This window comes from Brachyistius frenatus, unplaced genomic scaffold (genome assembly GCF_029030835.1).
Source record: "Brachyistius frenatus isolate BFR_SWC_R1_liver_20210118 unplaced genomic scaffold, ASM2903083v1 Contig_18, whole genome shotgun sequence".
NCBI classification, from domain to species: domain Eukaryota; kingdom Metazoa; phylum Chordata; class Actinopteri; family Embiotocidae; genus Brachyistius; species Brachyistius frenatus.
The window spans coordinates 4,897,347-4,918,428 of record NW_027210617.1 but is presented as its reverse complement, the minus strand read 5'-3'; the positions used below and the strand labels follow the sequence as shown (position 1 = coordinate 4,918,428).

General features: G+C 41.0%; 1 protein-coding gene across 2 annotated transcripts; it reads left to right on the top strand.

Moving 5' to 3' along the window:
• Positions 1-7,545: 7,545 nt before the first annotated feature.
• On the top strand, positions 7,546-20,830 carry erich3 (glutamate-rich 3). 2 transcript variants are annotated; one of them, XM_069695027.1, is made up of 14 exons: positions 7,546-7,714; positions 9,517-9,610; positions 10,376-10,501; positions 10,597-10,668; positions 10,941-11,069; positions 12,527-12,685; positions 12,963-13,163; positions 13,391-13,571; positions 13,662-13,848; positions 14,231-14,463; positions 14,581-14,727; positions 14,969-15,448; positions 16,989-17,123; positions 17,207-20,830. In XM_069695027.1, exons 1-14 carry the CDS (start codon positions 7,695-7,697, stop codon positions 20,617-20,619), a joined length of 5,577 nt encoding a protein of 1,858 aa, XP_069551128.1. In that variant the 5' UTR covers positions 7,546-7,694; the 3' UTR covers positions 20,620-20,830. The 2 variants fall into 2 exon arrangements, with proteins under 2 accessions (XP_069551128.1, XP_069551127.1); XM_069695026.1 differs by having other exon boundaries at positions 12,963-13,172.
• Positions 20,831-21,082: the final 252 nt, after the last annotated feature.

Here is a 21,082-nt window from a genome sequence, read left to right as displayed (position 1 = left end):
TCCACCCCCACGATCTACCCAACATCCCCGAGTGAGTTCCTGAACCTCAGGTTGTGTTTGCTGCCTGCCTTCATGTGTGCTAATTAATTTCAGTACAACACGGTGGATCAGATGAACAGACAACCAGATTAAAATATGAGAATGTAACTTGGCTGTACAATTCATTTTGTTGAGGCTGTAGTTCCATTTTTCATAGTTTGATCATTTAATCCATAACAAATACAACAATATAGTTTGTAGGTATATCAAATATTTCCAAGTTTTATTGTTATATTGTACCCAAAGAAAAATATTTCTTGGTAAGACCCTGAACACACGCTTGCACATTAAGCATAATAAATTACGCAAAACAAATTAAAAAAAAAAAAAAGCTTCAAATGAGCTCATTTAAAACAATGTACAGTACATCCAAACATTCTATGACGTAAATCTTGCATTACATCCAGTTATTATCACCCCACCATCATTAATGGCTAAAACCAGATCACTATCATTAAATGCCAATTCTCTACAGGGAACCAATAACAAGCTGACTCCTCCTGAGCATTTAACAGTGTGATGGCTCGTTAAACAAAATAACTTCCTGCCCTGTTTGACCTGTTGCTGTTACAGCTGTCAAATAGATATGAAGAGAAAAGGGCAGTATTTAACTTTGAAATTTAGTGGATCAAAATTAGGACACAGCATTAATGTATTTTGGCCCACAGAGTGTTTTTTTTTTTTTTTTTTTTGCATCGTACCACGTTGCTCAAAATAGAAAGTAAAGTTGCCCGCCTGCTTTAAGTATGTATACAAATCATATACATTTTCAGTCAGCATCTCAGCAGTGACAGGAGACACTAAATGTTCTTTTTAAGAGGTAATGCAGGTATTTCACAGGGATTAGAATAGCCAGAGAACAGAAAACACAGTTGCTCACTTTCTTACTGTCTTTTTTCACTCACTCGTTCACCAAAGCAACCCCTTCGCTCACTCCATCCCACCCATCATCAACCCTCACACACTTTTCCACTCCAACCACACACACACACACACACACACACACACACACAGGAAAGAGGCTATTTTCTGTCTTTGGCTGTTGTGACGGGATAACAGTCCAACCTGCACCGGCATGAGCCTGCGTCCGTATCGCACCATCGCAGAGGGATAAAGGAGTTAGCGTGCCTCCATCGAGATGTGTCCTGTTCCACCTGGTGGCTATGAATGCTCTTTATCAGATCACACAGCTCAAACATTGCATACTGCAGAGCAGACGTTTCACTAAGACAGCCACAGAGAATCCTTCATACTGGAGGAGTCTTCAAACCCAGTAGGGGAAGGTTTGAAAAACTGATTTAGGACCGTGGAGTTCAGATGAAGAGGTCAAAGCTGAGAGGAGAGGGGTGATGCCAAAAGGAAGTATCAAGCATTTTATTTTGAAAAGGCAAATTATTTGTCAGACATGGAAGTCTTTTATCACTGGTCTGTAGAATGCCTGATATGAGTACAGATGTTGGGAAAGATGTAAATCTGCGTGTGTAGCAGTTGCATGTTTTCATGTTCAGCGTTGCACGGCTGAATTCTCAAACGTTTGGTGTGTTGTGGACCAGACAAAAACAACGTCTCGTGTGTCAACATACTCGCAAACCTGTTCTGTTGCTTTCCTGCTTTACCTTTGACTGTGTGAGGCTGCTGCATTATATACAGGATGTTCTATAAATACGCCGTAGTCTTGTATTATAAGTAGTCGGTGAGTCAGTGACCATTAGCAACACGTATACATGCCAATGTAGTCATGGTCAGAATTTGGGGCCACAGTTTTGGTGCATTATGCAACCAAGAACTAGTGAGCTTCGCTGATACATCAGGAGAATAAACAATGCAAAACATTTAAGAGACATACCAGTGAATTTTATCCGCATTTTTACAAATTTTACAATTTACACTTGCCCTTTATTTACTGTAGAAATCCTCCAAGAGAGACGTTGGGTGTGATCATGTGATGATAAGTTTTATTTTTCCAACACGCTATGTGTATGTCAATGTATAAGTCTAAAGGAAAAGTTCCTGTTTCAACACTTCTACATTTTGGGTTGTAAAAAGTCAGAAGAAAAGAAAAAAAATAAACAGTTTTCATTATTTTATGAGTAGAGACTGTGAGGCCTGAAACAAAGGAAAACAATCCAGCAAACAAAGTACAATATAACAATACAATACATTACAAAATAAGTGCATACAAATACATGACAGGCTTATATATCATCCTCACTGACCCACGAGGCCATTTGAGTGCCTAGTGCTATCTCCAATCAAGAACGTATATCCAATCTAAGCCCACATTGTATTGATGCAAAATTGGCAACATGTGGCAAAGTTTTATATTTATTTTTTTTATCTTTTAAAAGTTTAATTTAAGATGATACATAGAAAATGCAGTAAGAACAAGGATTGCAGGTGACTCTGGCCCTGAGAGAGGCCCCGACTAGTCTCTGAGAAAATCTCCTAATTTGCTACTTCCACATGGACCTTTGCTTTCTTTGGGGTTGCAACTGCTCATTTGCTTCATTGAAATCAGTCCGAATTGGGGTGGTTTACAATTGACACGAGTTTGGCGTGACCTTTTCTCCTTGCTGTAAATGGGTACTCATTGTATCTGAAGGGGGAGGTGGGGAGCCGGAGGTGGGGTGGGGTGGGATGGGATGGGATGGGGTGGGGAGGTTGTGTTTGGTGGGGTGGGGGGCAAAAGGGGGGATTGGGTGGAAATCACAGCAGTGAAAATGGCAGTGCAGTGAAAGAGGGGCCTGATTGCATTGGGACAGCATGCGAGAGGGAGCAGCATGCTCAGCCCAATCAGAGCGACATAAGGAAAAAGTGCTCTTATCAACGAGTAATGGCCCACTTGACAATCACACAGGCACAAAACTGTTCTATTTAACGCTGATTGCAAAAACTGCTGCCCCCCCATCTCAGAACCGCATGACTCCCCGAGATCTCCGTGCCACCTCCCAGCTTACAGCCAAGACCCTTTCCTGAAAGGAATTTATAATCACCCCTCCTCCATTTCTACACTAATTGTTATTTAAGACCTACCTCGTACATTAGGTATTTAGTGCTGGTAAAACGTCTGCCTTGATTACCCGTGTTTAATGTGATCATTTGAAGGTATAGCCATCTCAATTCCACCAGCTTGACAGGTAGTGAATATTAAAAAACAGGAATCTCTCAGTCTCACCTACCTGGCTCTTCACCATAGTTCATGTCCACAGCTTGGTGTGAGGGAGACCTGCAGCAGTGCACATGTGTACAGGTTTGTGAAGAAGCTCCACAAAGCTTACTCTCATGCAGCCCTGATGATTCATGAAATGATTGCATGAGCAACATGTAACCTGTTTTTGTCTGCCATGAGGATTTAAAAATGGATATTGACTTTCAAACAATATCACTCACATTGTGCTTCAGTAGGTCACTGCTATTTTTTTTCAGTCCTAATGCCACTAAAAACCTTTGTTTTGTTCATTTCTTCCAAACCGCAATGCCTTCTTTAAAAGTCTGTTATGTGTTTACACTCTTGGCCAGTAAAGCTGATCGACAGTAGAGAAGGCCTCAAATATGCACGTTGTTGCAAAGAAGCTACCAATTGTAAAGCATCACACACGTCTTCAACCCGACAGTACAGAAGATCTATACAATCATCACAGTTTGAAGGTGGACACCCAAGACTACTAGCAGTAGTAGTAGTGGACCAGAAATATGATCACAATCTCTGCTTCTGTTTCCGAGTTATGGGATCACATTAACAAAAAGTGGAAGGACATGAGGTCTCGGTGACCTTTGACCACCAAAACCTAATCAATTCATCATTGTGTTCAAATGCATGTTGACCTTTGGCCCCCCCGAAATGTAATCAGTTCATTATTGAATCAAAGTGAGCAATTGTGCCGAATTTGAAGGAATTCCATCGATGTGTTTATAAGAACTTGCGTTTACAAGAATTTAATGACCGGACCGACAAATAGACAAGTGAACGGATGGACAACCCAAAAACACAATGCCTTCATCTATTGTTATCACTGTTGCGGAAGCATAATAACAATGGCTCTGGTCGTTTTTTTTTATTTTTTGTATTCTTATTTACAGACTTTCATTTTTTTAAACAAGCATTTGAACAGCCCTTTCTGGGATTCTTAACACAAACACCAGAAAATGTCTCATTACACTGATTCTTTTGTGGACACACAAACAGTCAATTTTGTGAGATAGTTTTCCTCTTTTTCCTTTGGGGGGGTTTGGTTTGGTTAGTTGTTGTTTTTTTCCTGCGTTATGCACCCTTGTGGCCTCAAACATGTGGGCATCCTGGTGGGAAAGAGCAGACAACTTAAACAGGAGTCTGTTACTGTTGGGTCCAGCTTATCAAGCTCGGCTCTGGACAACAACAACTAATAATACAATTATGTTAGAATGAATTAAGATCACTTCCTTTCTCTGTTAGTAAACTGCTTGCATTTTTGTATGATAATGTTTTTTAATTTGTTAATGAACATGTTTGTAACCTCGAAGCAGAGTAGCATTAACAAATGTGCTCCTCTCTTTACCATTGTTAACATTATTTTTATTATCCTCTGTGATAACTGTGGAATATTGCTGTGAACGCCGCTGTTATTTATCTACTGTATGGTTTAATGAATCACAGTCCAAATCAGTGGTGATTGTCAAGTTCACAGATAAACATGGAGACTTGTTGGCAGACATTAAGGACCATTTTTGTTTAAATTGTTTTGTTTCTTCTTCATCTTCAAACATTTAATACATCTGAAGATTCTTGCAGATGCAAATTGTCAGGACAAATTCCAGTGATGCTTCAGCATTTCAGGAGCCACATTGACCCTGCACATGTATACATACTGCATCACCTACAAACAAGCATGGTAAGAAATCAGTACCACATCAGAGTTTCTGAATGAAACTTTCAGCACAAATAGGGAATCAAAATGCAGTCATCGACTCTGTCCCTGGTGACCTGATGTTGTTTTAATTATCATGCAGTCAAATTTTGATCAATGTTGAAATTAGTGATGTGCATTCACAAATTCAATTCTAAGTTTGGAGATCCGACATGTCTGCATGAAAAACTTGTCTATTAGTCTTCTTTAGTATTCTTCAAAGCAAAAGGCAGTGAAAGACGGCGGGCGTTGTGTTGAAATCTGATTGTTTTGAGAATTTTTCAGAACCATGCTGAGTCTTTGTTGCTGAAACTTGCTGAAGCATTTTAAAGTGTTTGATTAGGACTGTTTAATCTCTTTACGCCCAGCATCATGCTGAAGAGTACGACATTGATTACCTCTGACCCCTGACCTTTCTGTATAAACTTTTACGACACACAGTATGCACTCTGATGAGAAATTTTACAGAGTGCTTCTCTGTATCTGCTGTTTGGTTCATTCGAACAGGGTGTTCTCCTCTTCATGTGCTCACCAGTGATCCTCAGGTAGAAATACTTCACATCTCCAGAAAGAAACATGGCTCCCCTTACTGGTCAATACAGGTATTGACAAACCACCTCCAGTGATTATGAAAATAAGCTCCGTTTATGTTGCACAGCTGAAAGTCTGACATCTTGTGTCACACAATATGCTGGAGGATGAAGAACAGTGAGCAATGCCGCCATATTTACAAAAAAAAGATAAACTTGTGACCAGAGACGGCACTCATGATTATCTGTTGTATGCAGGTAATTTGGGAGCACCTTTTGATTTCCCTATACATTAATAGATGATGAAGATAATGCCGTCGTATGGCAACTATAGTTTTTCACATTTCCACAAGAGGGCCACAGAGGACCTGCAGTGGAGGCTCATCCTGTTCAACTGATGTATTTTCTGAGGTGAAAACTGTGGGTTTTTGCCACTGAATCAGTGATTTTCTGATTGTGCAGGGAAGATTACAGCTCACATATTTTATCATCTTTAAAACTCGTGGTGAGAGAGAGAAGTGATTTCCTGTTACTGCAGGTAACAGAAATCCTGTATATTTTTAGAGAAGCTTTTGTTGTTGTTATGTTTTAAGGCTATTTTTATATTCAGATGGATGGATAGGTAGTGCCACAATCAACATCTACATGAGTTCATTTGCCAGATGTTCACACTCACACACAAAACAGCTGTTGCATTTGTCTGCAGGACTGTGTCCAGCACTTGCTTACCATATCACACTATTAGTATAACACAATGTAGAGTGAGGATATACTGTATACTGTATACTATTCCTCTCCATTATTGCTTTATTTGCATGTACAGAGTTTTACACTTGAGAAGCCATTTCTCATGTTCATATAAGATCATTGGTGACATCATTGGTGACATCATAGCTCGGGAGTCCGTCGTGGTTTATATGCACCTCACACAAGTGTGATATGGAAACTTGAGACCATAATTGCACAATTTTATGATTTATTTATTTTAATGAGTTTTTTGTGGAAAAGCTCAAATTAAAACTTGAATCTTTACATACAAATGAACGTCTGTTACATTCGATGCCTGAGTGAGTTCACACAATGCTGCTCTGTATTCTAGAGTATACATAGTTTTTAAATCTGATGTCTGGTGAGACACCCTCCCCCCGCCCCCCTGGCCAGATGACTGCATTGTGGGCATGCTCAACACGCATCAGAGACTGCCAGCTGCTTACTTTTGGTTTACCCCTCTGCTAACTTGAATGGGGATAAAAATCATTTAGTCATGCAGCTTATCTCAACTTTCCAAATTGAAAGGTACAGATCAAATTCTAAGGGAATCCAGTCATTTCGCAGCAGTTTTGGCACTCAAAACAGTTTATCTGCCGTTTTATAGCCACATCAGTAGTTACAGTGGTAATCTAAGGCAAAGCATAGTTATTAGAGAGTATGAGAGACTGAGAGATATGTTATTATATATCCTAAAATTTCTGTCTCCCTCACAGAGTCAAAATACTTTTGATGGATTTTTTAATGACTAAAATCTACATTTTTAGCAACCCCAAACTTAAGAATAAGCCTATAGAAAACATTAAAGCCCTTGAACAACACCAGACAAAAGAACAGAAAAATGATCAAATAAAGTAATGACTGACCAACACTAAAAGATAATCAAAACAAGTAAATGATCAAATGCAGAGTAAAAAAAAAAAAAAAGGTAAATTTGATAAACTCAATTAACATATAAATGTGTTAGATGTCCACAAGATCACTTATAATCCAATATTTCAATATTGTCATTTTAATACATTTTGTTGATGATGTTCAGAGTAGCAAGCAATGTTTTGAATACAGGAAGTTTAGCTGCAGTGTAGTATTTTTATTATTATTATTGTGTAATGGAGTAACATTTCTGAATACTTGTCCCCTGACCTCAGGTTAGATGCAAAATAAAATGAACAAACAGAGAAATAAGTTGTTTGGAGTGTGTGTGCGTGCGTCCTGGTTTAAGATGTCAGTGGGACTTCTCTGTAAGTGGAAACCAGCCTCCTCGTCACGTGATCTCCCATGGCAACCGGCGAGTGTCATCAGTTCCGCTGTGGGAGAAGTGCAGCTCCAGTCCGGCTCTGCTCCAAATTCACTGCTACACATAGTTTATAACAAACTCCCCCGTCTAATTTGACTGCAGATCTGCCTGGACGTCTTCCAGCGAGGACTGAGCAGAACCCACCTCAAATATCGGGCTGTGAACGGGCTGAACACCATGAGTCACCTCAACCCGGGGTAGGAGCGATTTAATCTTTTTATATTCAAGAATGCAGAGAGCTGCAGGGTTTCGGTTCAACTGTAGTGCAGCCCGAGTCTGTATTGTTGTTGTTGTTTTTTCCGTAGGCCTTACTTAATGTTGACCTTCTCGTTGTTTTTTTTGTTTGTTTTTTTCCAATTACGTGAAAAACCATTATATTAACTTAGTAGGCTGCTTACTAATGTCCAGCAATATAATCACCAGTCAGGTTTGATGACAAGAGGACCCAGTTAACTCTAAATAATGCTGCTGTTAGGTTAGTCGACCAAAAACTAAGCCCCCTGAAGTCTAATGAAAACAAAACCCTAAAATTAAAAGTGCTTAGTGTAAAGTAGTTGTATTGTTTGAGTGCACAATGTCTACAACTAATACAGGATTTTTTTTAAACGTTATCGACAGGATGTTGTTGTTTTTTTTAAACACTGCTTTACAACAAAAACAAAGATAACACAAGATATCAGTACACATTCAAAGTACCTACCTCACCCTGTTGTATTTTAAGCTACTTTATACCTCTTTTATGCTACACTTATAAGGGAAATACTGTACTACACTTTACAAATGAAGACTTTACATTCAAAATGTTTGTCAAATATGCTGCGTTGCTATAAAATACTCCGTCAAACTGTGAATTAAACTCTCGTAGAACAGTGTAAATATACGAGTTGTTAAAATGAGCTCCACCTCAAACTGTAACATTAAAGTATGGCTTGCATGTTAACATATTAGTAATCTTGATAGACTAATATAATAGCATATCACTGAAAGGGGTCCTTCTGCTGCATTATACTACTTGTATTTATGATGTTATAAGTAGCTACATATAGGTGCTAATATTTCTGTACTTAAGTAACACTGAAAGCAGGGTGTTTACTAGTAACAGTATTTTCATGTTAAAGTAAGCTATTGCTACTTTTACTAGAATACAACTTTTGTCGGGGCTGCATCCTTTTCTACTTCATGGTTTCAATGACCTTAGAATACCTGCATGAATTTAATTTTTAATATATTTTAGAAGTAGTCACTTCAGATGTATAAGGAGTTACTTATCGTTGTCAAACCCATGTCAGTGTTGCTGTTCGTGCAGTGTACTTGTAGAACCACTAAACCCTTGCAGAAAACCGTACATGAGGCAGTTTTAATAAACAAAGTCTTTAACTGTAAACACGAACTTCTGAAGGGGATGCAGAAACAGTTTTAGCTCAAATGTTTCTTTTTTTTTCCGTTGTCACTTTGAAACGTTATGGTGATGCATTACTTTGTCATGTGCTTGGTCAAAGCCTCACTGGGTCAGAGAGAGAGAAAAATGAGCAGGTTTACAGTTTGAGTACTGACAGTTTAAATGCAAACGTTGCCGTCCAGCCAGACATCTGCAGCCAAAGCTGAAGAGCAACAGAGGCAAACACAAAGAGGAGGCAGCCGGGGTTAAGTGTGCCATCCCCTCTAATTCCTGTGCGTAATCAGACACCTGTAACAGACTCTGTAGTTGTAAGATCCTGTTGTGTCGTACACAAACACCGGAAGAAATCAAATCTGTCGAGGGGGAAAAAAAAAAAGCAGCGTTCAGACTGGCTGTCCGTGGACGAGCTGATGTCTCGTTAATGAGGACAAGAAGAGAACCACCAAACAAACAAACACGGCGCTCTGCCTCAGTAAACCGCTTGATTAAGATTCTGCTTGTCTGTTCGCCGTAATCAAGACTAACTTTAAAGTCTGAAGCGAGGCTGTGTTTGGTGATGACTGAGACTAATTCCAGATTTTACTGGTTTTGTTTCCGCAGACTTATTTCAGCCTACAACAGCCTCACAGACAAACATCTCGCCGGCTACTTCAGCAACACTAGGATCAGGAGACACCTGCAGAGAGCAGGGCTGGTACGTCAGCAGGAGAATGATGATGATGATGATGGTGATGGTGATGATCGGAGCCATAGCTGCTATTGTGCACATAGAGGTCATATCATAGTTTTATTGTGAATTCAACAACTTAGAGCAAGAGTTTACATCTACAGTTTCACAGAAAAATTACACATGGTGGGTTTTGAGGGCAAATTTTGATTTTAAGGCTAAATGATTTAAAATGTACAGATTTATTTAATTTTTATGAATTCAGTTAAGTGATATATATATATAAATAAAAATATCCTGGCAGTGTGGATTTCAGAGAGTTTTTAGGGAGACAAAATGTATAAAAGTAGAACAAATAGAAAATCCAAAACAAATTCGGGGTAAAAATTTCTTGTCACGATATCACTGTTTCCTAAAATCCTGGTTATGATCTCGATGATGATGATGATACAATGACTTCAACCTTGTAATTTTTTTAACTACGAAAGAAGGTGCCTTTTCAAGTCTTTTTCAAATTATCACTGAAAGTATCACCCAGTTTTCAGCCTGTAGTTACTCACAGTGACCAGACTGTTGTTCAGCTCAATAAGGCAGCTGCCGACGTTATCAGGATTGTTGTTCCTTCGACCATGGCGGCGTGTTTATGTTACATAAAAGCTACAAGAAAGTGGCATTTATCTGGCAGATGTTTGAATTCCTGCACAAATGATCAACTGTGGCTGACCTCAGTCCTGTTATATTGTTATCTGTTTCTCATCACCCATCTTGATTATTGACTATTGTTTTCATTAGATCACCCGGAGTGGTCGGATCGTTCCAGACAAGGAGTACCGACACAAGCTGATCCAGAGAGCCCACCATAGGCACATTCGAGAATGCCTGGCCCAGGCCATTTTCCACAAGGTGCTGGAGATGGAGGTGGGAGAAACACAGAGTAAAACGAGACCAAAATAGTTTATAAAAAAACCCTGCATAATAACTGATGCTAATTTTCCCATCACCCTATCACGCAGCGTATCCACCAAATAGAGATCAAAAGGAAACTGGAGGAGTTTGCAAGGAGGGAAAGAGTGCATAAGATTAAGGTACATCATTTACATAAAAACACTGCTTTGCTGCCCTGTTTTTAAAAACTAAAGACTCTTGATTTATATGAAACAAAAAGCATTTAATGATAAGAGATCTAAATAATCTCCAGTGTCTCTCACAGAGGTTGAAATCTGTATGAGTCATCCATGTTTTTATAAAGGTAAATTCTGCATTTTATAATCGTTTCGTACCAACATGTCTCACTTCGGGTCTGAACTCTTCATGCATAGCAACATACAGTGTCATAATAAATGGTCCTGTTCGGAAGGTGGAGCGCAGTAAACGGTATGAGGAAGACCTCATCCGCATCCTGTCTCCACGCCCACCCACGGATGCCAGGGGCATCCGGAAACAGCACTCTGGACCAGAAGGGGAGCACTCTGAATCCTCTGAGTCTGTGAGTGAAAACATCCCGGTACACCAGCAGCTTCACTTGATGTTGCTGTAATATCGCATTATACTACAAGTTTAAGTTTCATCCAGATTTGTTTTTTGTTTGAAATTTGACCTTTAATCATGTTGTCTCGGTCACACAAACTAAAGGAATGTTTTTAAAGATTAAACTCATGGTGTCTGAGAGTTAAAAACATTGACCTCTAGTTAAAGAGTCCATGCCCCGCTCAGTGTAAGCTGTATAGATTGGTCATTTACAAAGTCAAAATATGAGGTTCAATTTTAAGTTTTCAGTGCCCTCATCTGTGAAATTATTGATTTTGTTATTTTGACCTGGATCTGATCTGTCCAACTTTGGTCAAAATCAGATCGCTGATATGTGAGATGTCAGGGTTTCTATTTAAAATATACTTATATTTCCTTAAAGGTAACACCGAAATGTTTTGCAAAAAACACGTATATGCTTATAAGCATTAGATAAGAATCTAATGAGTAGATTGATACCACTCATTTAAAGATGAAGCTACAGCCGGCTAACGGAGCCGAGCATGGAGACTGAAAACAGGAGGGGCAGATAGTTTTTACAAAAGTAACAAATTCTACAGCTTTTGTAAAAAAAAAAATAAAAAAAAAAAAGCATCATCTTTTTTGTCAAAATTTACATCAAACTTCGATGTTTGACGTGCGACCAGGAGATCTGTAGCCACACACGCTGCTCAGTTGACTGATGTCTGAGACATTATTTCAGGTGATGAATGTCTGTAATCTCATTTTATTATCTGTGCTTGTTGATAGTTGCCACGCTGACACTGATGCTGACTCTTTAGTTTGAAGAGTTGCCTCGGCGGCTGTTTGCTCTGTGTGTGTCGACGAGGGTGTTCTGAGTGAAGCGGAGGGATTAGTTGCGTGTTATCTTTGAAACATAAAAGTCACAGGCCTTGATGCCAGAATAAATAGAGCCAGTAATCCTGTCTTTTATCCGTGCTCTCTCTTCCCTCTCTACTCTTAAGTCTACAAACCTCTCACTCTTCAGTAGGTTAAGCCTTGTTGATGACACATCAATGGAGATATGCTGAAAAAATGGGAAGATAGGATGATGACGAATGTGCAATTTACACTCATCTAATGTCATCACCATTTATCATGAGTTTAGCGTTGAGCTTGCAGTTTTTGCCTTTTTTTCTTGTCGTTTTTTTTCTCGAGAGTAAAATTTAAAAACAAGAATTATAAAAGTGTAGCATATTAACATTTCCGTTATGTGTCCTTTAAACACACATACCGTAGTTTGCATTCTTTGTAGCAAATGGTAACAAAACAGAGCAAATAAAAATAATAACAGTGAATAGGCTCCATTCATATTTCACTGTGACGTGAAGTTTCCATAGTGATACCTGTATCGTGCAGCAGGATGAATGGTTGTTGTTGTTGTTGTTGTTGTTGTTGTTGTTGTGTGCTCTGCAGCCGAGCTCGTCTCGACCCAACACGGCTCCGGGGAAGATGCAGCGGCCGGTTCGCCTGAAGCCGATCAACGGTAACAACGCCACGGCCTCAGTCAGACGCAGCTCCCCTTACCGAACGCTCGAATCATCGCACGAGAACGACCAGCTGTTCAACTGCCCTGTGAGTGTTCGGCAAGAGACACACACACACAACCATGTTTACAGAGGGTGCGTTAGGTTTTTCTATACGGAGAAAAAAAAAATCGTTATTACTTCATTTTAAAGGGAGACCAACAGTTTCATCTTTTCAAAGTGTTAAGTATTGTTATACAGGATTTTCATATTACACATCAATAGTTTTAAATAACCACATCAGCTCTGAGAGTCAACAGACTGTCTGTGCTGAGAGTAGCTGTTCACATGAGCACGTGCAGAGACTTTATTCATTTCTCTCCCAGATGGACAAGGAATCCCGCAGACGTTTGACCACAACAGAAGCCTCCAATGGTATCTCGCCCTACTGCCTCCCAGTCATCAACAACTTTGTCACCCCGGTGCCTCCAGCCACGAGGAGGAAAGAGAGAGGGGCAAAGGTCACTGCCAGCAGCACCGTCAGAGGCCGCAGGCTGCGCCCCACCACCGCCTCCAGCGGAGCTGATGTCAGTGAGGTCTTTAACTCCCTTTGTGTTTTCCCTGTCAACAAAACTTTAAAAAAAAACAACCATGAAGATGCAGCTCCTTTGGATTCATGAGGAACAGCAATTCAAATTTCCGGGAGGGTCCATTGACGTCATAACCAAATATCAAGAGAAGGTTTAGTTTAGTTACAGGAAGTTAAAATAATTGAGTAAGTCAACTAACCCCAACGTGTCTTTTTCCTGTCCAGGACCCCCCACTGCTGCGCAGCTCTGTCCACCAGAGCAGAGTGTGTGTGAACGTGGTGTACTTTGGCAAAGCAGTGCATCTGTCCCACGACCTGACCGACATGAGGGACGAGGTCAAAGTGTTTCAGCAGCACTGCGGAGGAGAAAACCTGTGTGTGTACAAGGGGAAGCTCCGTGAGGGAGGTCAGTGTGTGGAACTGGGTATGTTGTGCATGTCAGATACGAGTGGACGTGTTCACCGAGACGAAAAGAGTTTCTTCATCTCTCCCTCAGAGACTTTCCAGTTCATTTCCAGGCGACACAGAGGTTTTCCCTTCAGCTTGACCTTCTTCCTGAACGGGCTGCAGGTGGAGCGGCTGAGCTCCTGCTGTGAGTTCAAACACAGGAAAGGCTCCCGACTCGGAGGCAGACATGGACACTTTGGCTTTTCCAGTGTAGAAGCGGCCTCTCCCTGTTACAAGTAAGATATACAGCTTCAAAGGCCCGCTCATAGTGTTGGACACAGCAAACAGCTGTCAATAGTGAAGAAGCATTAAAAACCAAATGACTTGGTGAACACAGTGGAGCATTTAGCTGCCAGATATTTCACCCAGTAGTTGGTGGAGATCTAAACAGCGAAACGATAGTCACTATTCTATTGATAAGCTGGCCATGAACATGACTTCAAATATTGCTCCATCTCTGATCATATGTCAGTGGCAGCTCTGTCTCTGCTGTCAAAAAAAAAAATCTGTTTTTGCAGGTTAATAGACAGAAATGAGAGCGGATTGATTTTCTCATTTAAGCAAGACAACATTGTCAAATTACTTTTTTAAACAAGAGTTCTTGTGATCATTTCTCAGGTGCATCATAGCAATGGGACTGGACAAAAAGCCCACTCCTCCACCGAAGAGGCTCAAAGAGTATGGAATAAGAGAAGAATCTGTCAGCAGCCCAAAGGATTCACCTGAGATGGAGACACAGAGGACGAGGGAGGACGCCGTCTTCCACTCAGAGTGTGAAACCAGCCAGCCGCAAGACATGGAGACTCAGGTCGAAGAAGAAGCAGCACCCGAGGGGGACAAAGTCAGAGATGGTAGAGCGACTCAAAAACCAGTACAAATGAAAACAAAACTGCTTCATAATTAAAGATTAACAGATCTTTTCTGTATCATGTTTACCAATAAATTATTTGTGTGTTTCTCCCCTTCAGATTACGAAGAAGACTTTGAAGCAGATGACGAAGGCCCTGCGGAAGATACAGAAGCAAAACAGAAGAAATCCCCATCTCCATCCAGTGAAATTGAAAAGCAGGTTAAAGAGGAAGATGCATCTGAGACTGAAGATGAGGAGAAGGATGGTGGGTGAATCGCCTTGTTTGAACACATAAATCTCATTAAAATGTGTAAATATTTAAAATCTTTATAGCAATTTGAGGAACAAAAGCAACTAAATTACAGTGTGTTTTCTGTAAACTCACCAAACCCTCTTTAGAAAGATTTAATGGTGTATTTTCCTTCTTAATTACCACTTCTTAGTATTCATGTATAAATTAGAGGTTTTGTAGTGTGATTTTAAAATGCGCCGTCTTTCTTGTACAGAAGACATGAAGTCTCGTTCAGGCTCCAGCTCCTCAGACAGCGATCAGGAAGAGACTGATGCTGTAGCCACAAAAGACTCCAAAGAGGAAGAGAAAGCAGAGCAACCTAAAGAGGCCGATCAGGAAGAGACTGACGCTGTAGCCACAAAAGAGTCCAAAGAGGAAGAGAAAGCAGAGCAACCTAAAGAGGCCGATCAAGAAGAGACTGACTATCCGCCAGATGAAAACCCAAACCCAGAAGAAGCCGCCGCCACCGCTGCTACCACAGTCGCCACAGTCGCCGCTGCCGAGACTGAGGGCGAGTCTGCCGTGGCCAAAGACTCAGACCTACTGGATAGTGCTGAGGACAGCACGGAGATAGAGATCTCTGACACCAGCGTGCCCTCAGGGAACGAGAATAGACAGAGTGATGACATCTCAGGGGACAAAGACGCAGGGAAAGCGGCAAAGGAGAGCAAACAGGAAGAGGAGCAGGAGAGAGGTGAGTATGAGCCGACAGATGCAGCTCTGGAGATTTGAGTGAATTTTAAAAAATAAAGAAATCCATCTTGTATGGAGGTTTTTCCACTATTGTCACGGGGTCAGATCTGTTTCATAATTCATGAAGACACAGACATATCTACAAATATATTTGTGATGCACACAAAATTCTTTCTTGTTTCAAATATATGTCATTGAAATCCACCAATACATGTATTTAAAAGTATTTGTAATTTTCATTAAAAACATTTTTTTGGATGTTGTTACATTTATGTACAAACTGTTGTTTTGAGAATCTTCTGACAGGACATGACACAACTTTTAATTTATGCAAATACATGTATTTGTGGATTTCAATTACATTTCAAACAATAAATAAAATAAAAAGTGTGTGCATCAGAAATATATTTGGGAATTCATTAATTATGAAACAGATCTGACCCCATAACACGGAGCGACATTAGTGTCAGCTTGTGATGTTTAAAATAATAATAATAAGATCATGTTCTTACATTTTAATAGTGGAAAAATTAATTGTGTCTTTGTATTTTTTTTTTTTATGCTTCTTATGTGGGTGTGGTGATTTTCTGCCTGATCTGCCTTTGTTGTCAACTATCATTTAAATTTAGTTCTGAGATGTTTGATTATTCATGAGAAATTCTATTTTTTGATTGCATCACTCCTGACAATGTTTTTAGGCTTTAAAAAAAAAGAAGCTTTTTAACTTTTCTTTTTTTTCCTCCGTGGCTTTTCTTTCACAATGCACTTGTGTTTAAGCTGCTCTATTGTAAAAAAAAAAATAATTCTGCAAATAATGAGAAGAGCCCTCACAGGGGGTGAAACTGCAATCAGAAAGAAAGTGGAAGCAGTCATGAAGGAAAAATACATATATTTGCATACCGTAGATTCTTTTTCGAAAAGCTGAAAATATGTTGCTACATAATCAAGTGTTGTGTGTACCCAAACAAATCTACTGTTGCATGACAAGTACGTTGTAAAAGTAGATTTTTCTTGTTGTTTGTAAATATTTAAGTCACACTCGTTTGGAAATCTATCATTAATAAAATCAGGATTGTAGGTGGATTTTGCACAGCTAAGTATTCCATATTTCACACCATTCTCCAGGGAGCAGTTAGCACAAACACTTTAGGTTAAGTTGAAACAGATTTTGTATCTTCCTTTGTATTTTTTTTTTTTATCATCGTGTTTCAAATTCACCTCCTAAAACTATATAAAGTAGGTTTAAAACATAAAGTTGAATAAGTTCCCTATGTGTTCCTGTTTTTGTTGTGTACTTTTCTTTCTGTGCATGTTCATTCTGCATGCTGTGCGTCTCCTTTTATGTTTTTGCTGCTAAAAGATTAAAGGATTCTTGTTTTATGGCTGTGTGTTTCTTCATTGGCTCAGCTCTCTCTGTTCAAACACGGTCTTACTTAACTTTTAGACACAATGTATCACTGTGAGTGGCCTACATTCATCCACGCTTTCAAAAACACAAACTTATATAATCGTACGTGCCATGTCTCTTTTTCTTTCCTAAGCCAAATCTGTGCAGGAGAAGCTGGCAGAAGCCATACTGAAGGAGTCCCAGTGCAGCTCTGAGCCTGAGCTGAGTGACACCAGTACTGAGGAGGAGGAGGAGGCCACAGATAAAGACCCTAAACAGGACAACGAAGGTATTAGTTTTAGATTTTTAGTACAAATTTGTGAACTACACAAGACAACACTTTTGTGAACAAAGTCTAATTCGTATTTGCAGATGCAGTTGCAGAGACGCTTGTTACAGTCACAGAACAACAGCAGACACTTGAAGAGGAGACACAATGTGAGGAAAGTGTCACCGGCGAAGGTGAAGTGGCACCAGAGCAGGAAGAGACGTCTGAAACAAAAGAGCGGAGGGACGATGAGCAACAGCCTCATGAAAATGGTGATGAAATCAAAGAGGAGAAGGTCAGCGAGGTTGAGGAGGATGAAAAGGCAGCAGAGGACACAGCAGAGAAGAATAAATTAGAGGATCCAGGTGGAACACAGCCTGCTGTAAATGAAGAAAATGTGGCACAAGATGACAAGACTGCAGATACTCTTGAAGAAGCAAAATGTGCTGGTGCTGAGGCTGCAGAGAAAAATGAAGAAAAGGAGGAGAAAACTGCAGCGGAGGCAGACATTCAGCTCGACGAGACAGGGCAAGGGGCAAAAAGCAGTGAAGGGGATGAGTCATCAGTATCAGAGCCGAATAAAAAGACTGATGAGACAGCAGTGCCAGATAATGCAGAGGCGGAGGCGATGACAGCAAGCGAGACAATGGAGATAAAAGCGGAGTCCTCAGAGGAGCGCGAGGCCCTCAGCTGTGAAGAGGCACCTGTAACCGACACAGAGAAGAGGCAGCACGCAGACAGTGAGGACGGAGCGGCAGCATCAGAAACAGAAGTCACCGCAGAGAATTCAAGCAGCTTGACAGAGGGGAGCGGCGATACCACAGTGAAAAAAACAGCAGATACAAGTGAGGAAAATACAAAGGATGAGAGCAGCAAAGACGACATTAAAGAAGATGCAGAACAAACGTCAGGAACAGAGGCTAGGAAAGGTGATAGTCAACAAGAAAAGTGTGAGGTGGAAAAATCTGAGGAAACGGATGAAAAGGTAGAGGAGCAGAAATCTGAGGAGGACGCTAAGGAGGAGGAAAAACAAAGTCACAAAAGTCCAGATGAAAGAGCAGAAGATGAAAATAGTGAGGAGGGAGAAAAAGATGAAACAGAAGAGGGCAGTGATGAAAGTAAGGCGATGGAGAACTTTGCAGAGGTCACTGAAAATTACACAAACACTGAAGGACAGGAAAATGACAAAGAAGCTCAGAAAACTGTCAGCGAGGAGGACAAAAGTGCAAATGGCGAGAAGGTGGAAGATCCAGCAAAGACAGAGAGAGATGAGGACAGTGAATGTGTCGGGAGTAAAAACGACAAGGAAGAATCTGAAGCACAGGGAGCTGATAAACATAATGAGGGCGAAGGAAGAAATGAGGCGGACACAGCTGCTGAGGAAAAAGATGATGAAGCAGAAAAGTCAGAGAAAGATGACAATGAGAGCAAAGCTGAGCAAAGTGAAGCTATGGAGTATAAGAATGAGGAAGAATGTGAGGAGAAAAAAGATGCAGGCGATAAGACTGCAGGAGAAGGAGGAGAAACATCTGACAATACAGAAAAACTTGAGAAAAGTGCAGATGCAGACCTGGGTAAAGAGGATGTAAAAATATCTGATGAAGATACTGTTGAGACAAAGGATGGCGATGAGAGTGAGGCAGCAGATGGGACTAAAACACCCGAAGAGACACTAAACACCACGACCGAGGCTGGAAGTGTTCAGGAAGAAAGTGAAAGAGGAAGTAGCACCAGCGAAAAGGCAGACGTCAATGGTGAAAATGGGGAGACTTCAACAGGAGCTGAGCGCAAACCTCGCGAAGATGAGGGGGAGGCTCACGACAAAAACGACTCGAGAACAGCAGAGCAAGTTGAAGAGGAAAGAAAAAAAGAGGAGCCTAATGAGGATGACAGCGCAGACGTAAAAGAATCAACGGTGGAGTCTGGAGACGGTGCTGAGAAACACGAGGATGACAAAGTTGATCAGGCTCCTGACGCTGATCAGGTAGAAAGTGAGGGTAAGGAAGGGGACGACAGCGTGGAGAAGCATGAGGAATCAACGAAAAACAGCTCAGAGCCCGAGACATCCGGCACAGAAATAAAGGAGGATCCTAAATTAGATGACAGAAAGGACGGTGAGGAAACAGGTCAAGATGCAAATGACAACAAGTCTGACCTTGTAAATGAAAAGTCAGAGTCAGATTTGATGGAAAAGAACAATAACATTCAGAATAGCGTCAGTGAGGAGACAGCTGCTTCTTCAGCAGATCAGGAGAAACCTTCAGCAATCGATGACACAGCTCAGCTGTTAGACGAAGGGGAAAAGGAGCCGGCTGCAAGGACTGACAAACACCTGCACCCTGATGAAAATGCAGCTGGTGTTGACCTTTCTGCTGCAGACGGAGAAAATGGAGCAGACACGGAGGAGGCGAGTAAGGCCTCGGAGGAAGGAGCGAGCGTGCTGCTCAAACCTCAAGCACAAAACAATGACGCTGAGAGCAGCGAACAGAGCGTCCAAAGAGATAAAGAAAGTCCGGAGGCCCTAGCAAGAGAAGACAACACGGATCTGGTCTCAAACTGGGTGAACACACACCAATCATCAAAGTTTTTTGAGACATTCATTGAACCTTTAGAAGATTTGAGGGCGATTTCAGACTCTAGTAAAGACGAGACCCAATCGACAGAGCTGCCGAGATCAGAGAGCCCACTAAAGAGGGCGAGGACGGCCGAAGATGAAGAAAATGCGCTCAGTCAACAGGATGAAAATGAGTCAGAAGACAAAACCAAACTGAAAGCTGTAGAGTCAGATCTCAGCAGCAATCACGCTGAAGATGAATCATGTGAGAATGAGCCTGCCAAAGACACAGTGCAAGTGGAAGAGACTGAGGTGAAAGGCTTTATTCCAAAAACAGAGACCGACCAGAGCGATCAAGACGGGCAGGACACGAGGTCGGGAGAGCGCAGAGGAAGCAGCGCATGTCTCGAAGAAGACGAGGCTCAAGATGGACCAACACAAGGAGTCAATGAGGACAATGTTTTTTCAAAAACTGAGGTGGAGAGCATCGCAGGTTTTCATCATTCAGTGGCCAGTAGCAAACCCGAGAGTGTGTCTGGGAACCGACGTGATGAGAAAACCACCGATAACGGTCCAGACTTCTATGTGAACCAAACAACTGAGATGAAAGATCTTCCACCTTCTTCCAAGACAGACGAGCGTCTCGAGTCAAAGAGTCCAGATGGACTGAAAGAAGCTGACGAAACGTGGCTAAAAACAGACGAGTGCAGTCGAGAAGCGACAGAAATAACCGATTTTACGACGTCCAAGTCCGATGACGGGAGCCGAAAGGAGTCCCACCATGGAGATCTCCAAATCAAAGCACCAGAGGATGAAAGCAGAGACAGAGACAGAAGAGACGTGCAGCTGATCCAAGACATCAAACACACTCTCAGCAAAGACCGGCTGAGCACCTTCTCAGTGGACGAAACACTGTTCGGTCGCAGTTCGTATCCTTTATTGGGTGACAACAAGGTAAAGTGATGCCTTATTTATAAAAAAATAAATAAAAAAGAAGAAATTTAGACAAATGTTTATATAAAAGTGAATACTCGAGGCTCAAGATGCGTAGGCAATCAAATGACTACATTAATAGAAACAGAGCGCTTTTAGTGATCATGAAATGTTCCTCAAGGATTTATAGAACATGTCCTAAGGTTTGGCAGAAGAACCTCAAGTGTCTTTTGGTTACCGTGTTTACATGACAACGCTTCCTAAATAGCCTTTATCCTTCAAGCACCATAAAGAGGCTGCATAATGAGTTTTGACCGCTGCATTAAATGTTTACTATAGAGCATCTCTTCCTATTGTCAGTAACAAAGAGGGATAGTTTGTGTGAGGTATCAGGTGCGGCCGCTATCACCCATTACCTGTAAACAGATACTCTTCCACTCACGCTCACAGATGATTGAATAATTCATAGTTGTTGGACTCCGACATCTTTAGT

Excerpts from the sequence above, each read along its gene's own strand:
- erich3 (XM_069695026.1), top strand. The coding sequence starts at position 7,695 with ATGAGTCACCTCAACCCGGG. Across the intron at positions 10,502-10,596 it reads ACAAGGTGCTGGAGATGGAG|CGTATCCACCAAATAGAGAT; the intron begins GTGGGAGAAACA and ends CCTATCACGCAG. Across the intron at positions 10,669-10,940 it reads AAAGAGTGCATAAGATTAAG|GTGGAGCGCAGTAAACGGTA; the intron begins GTACATCATTTA and ends CCTGTTCGGAAG.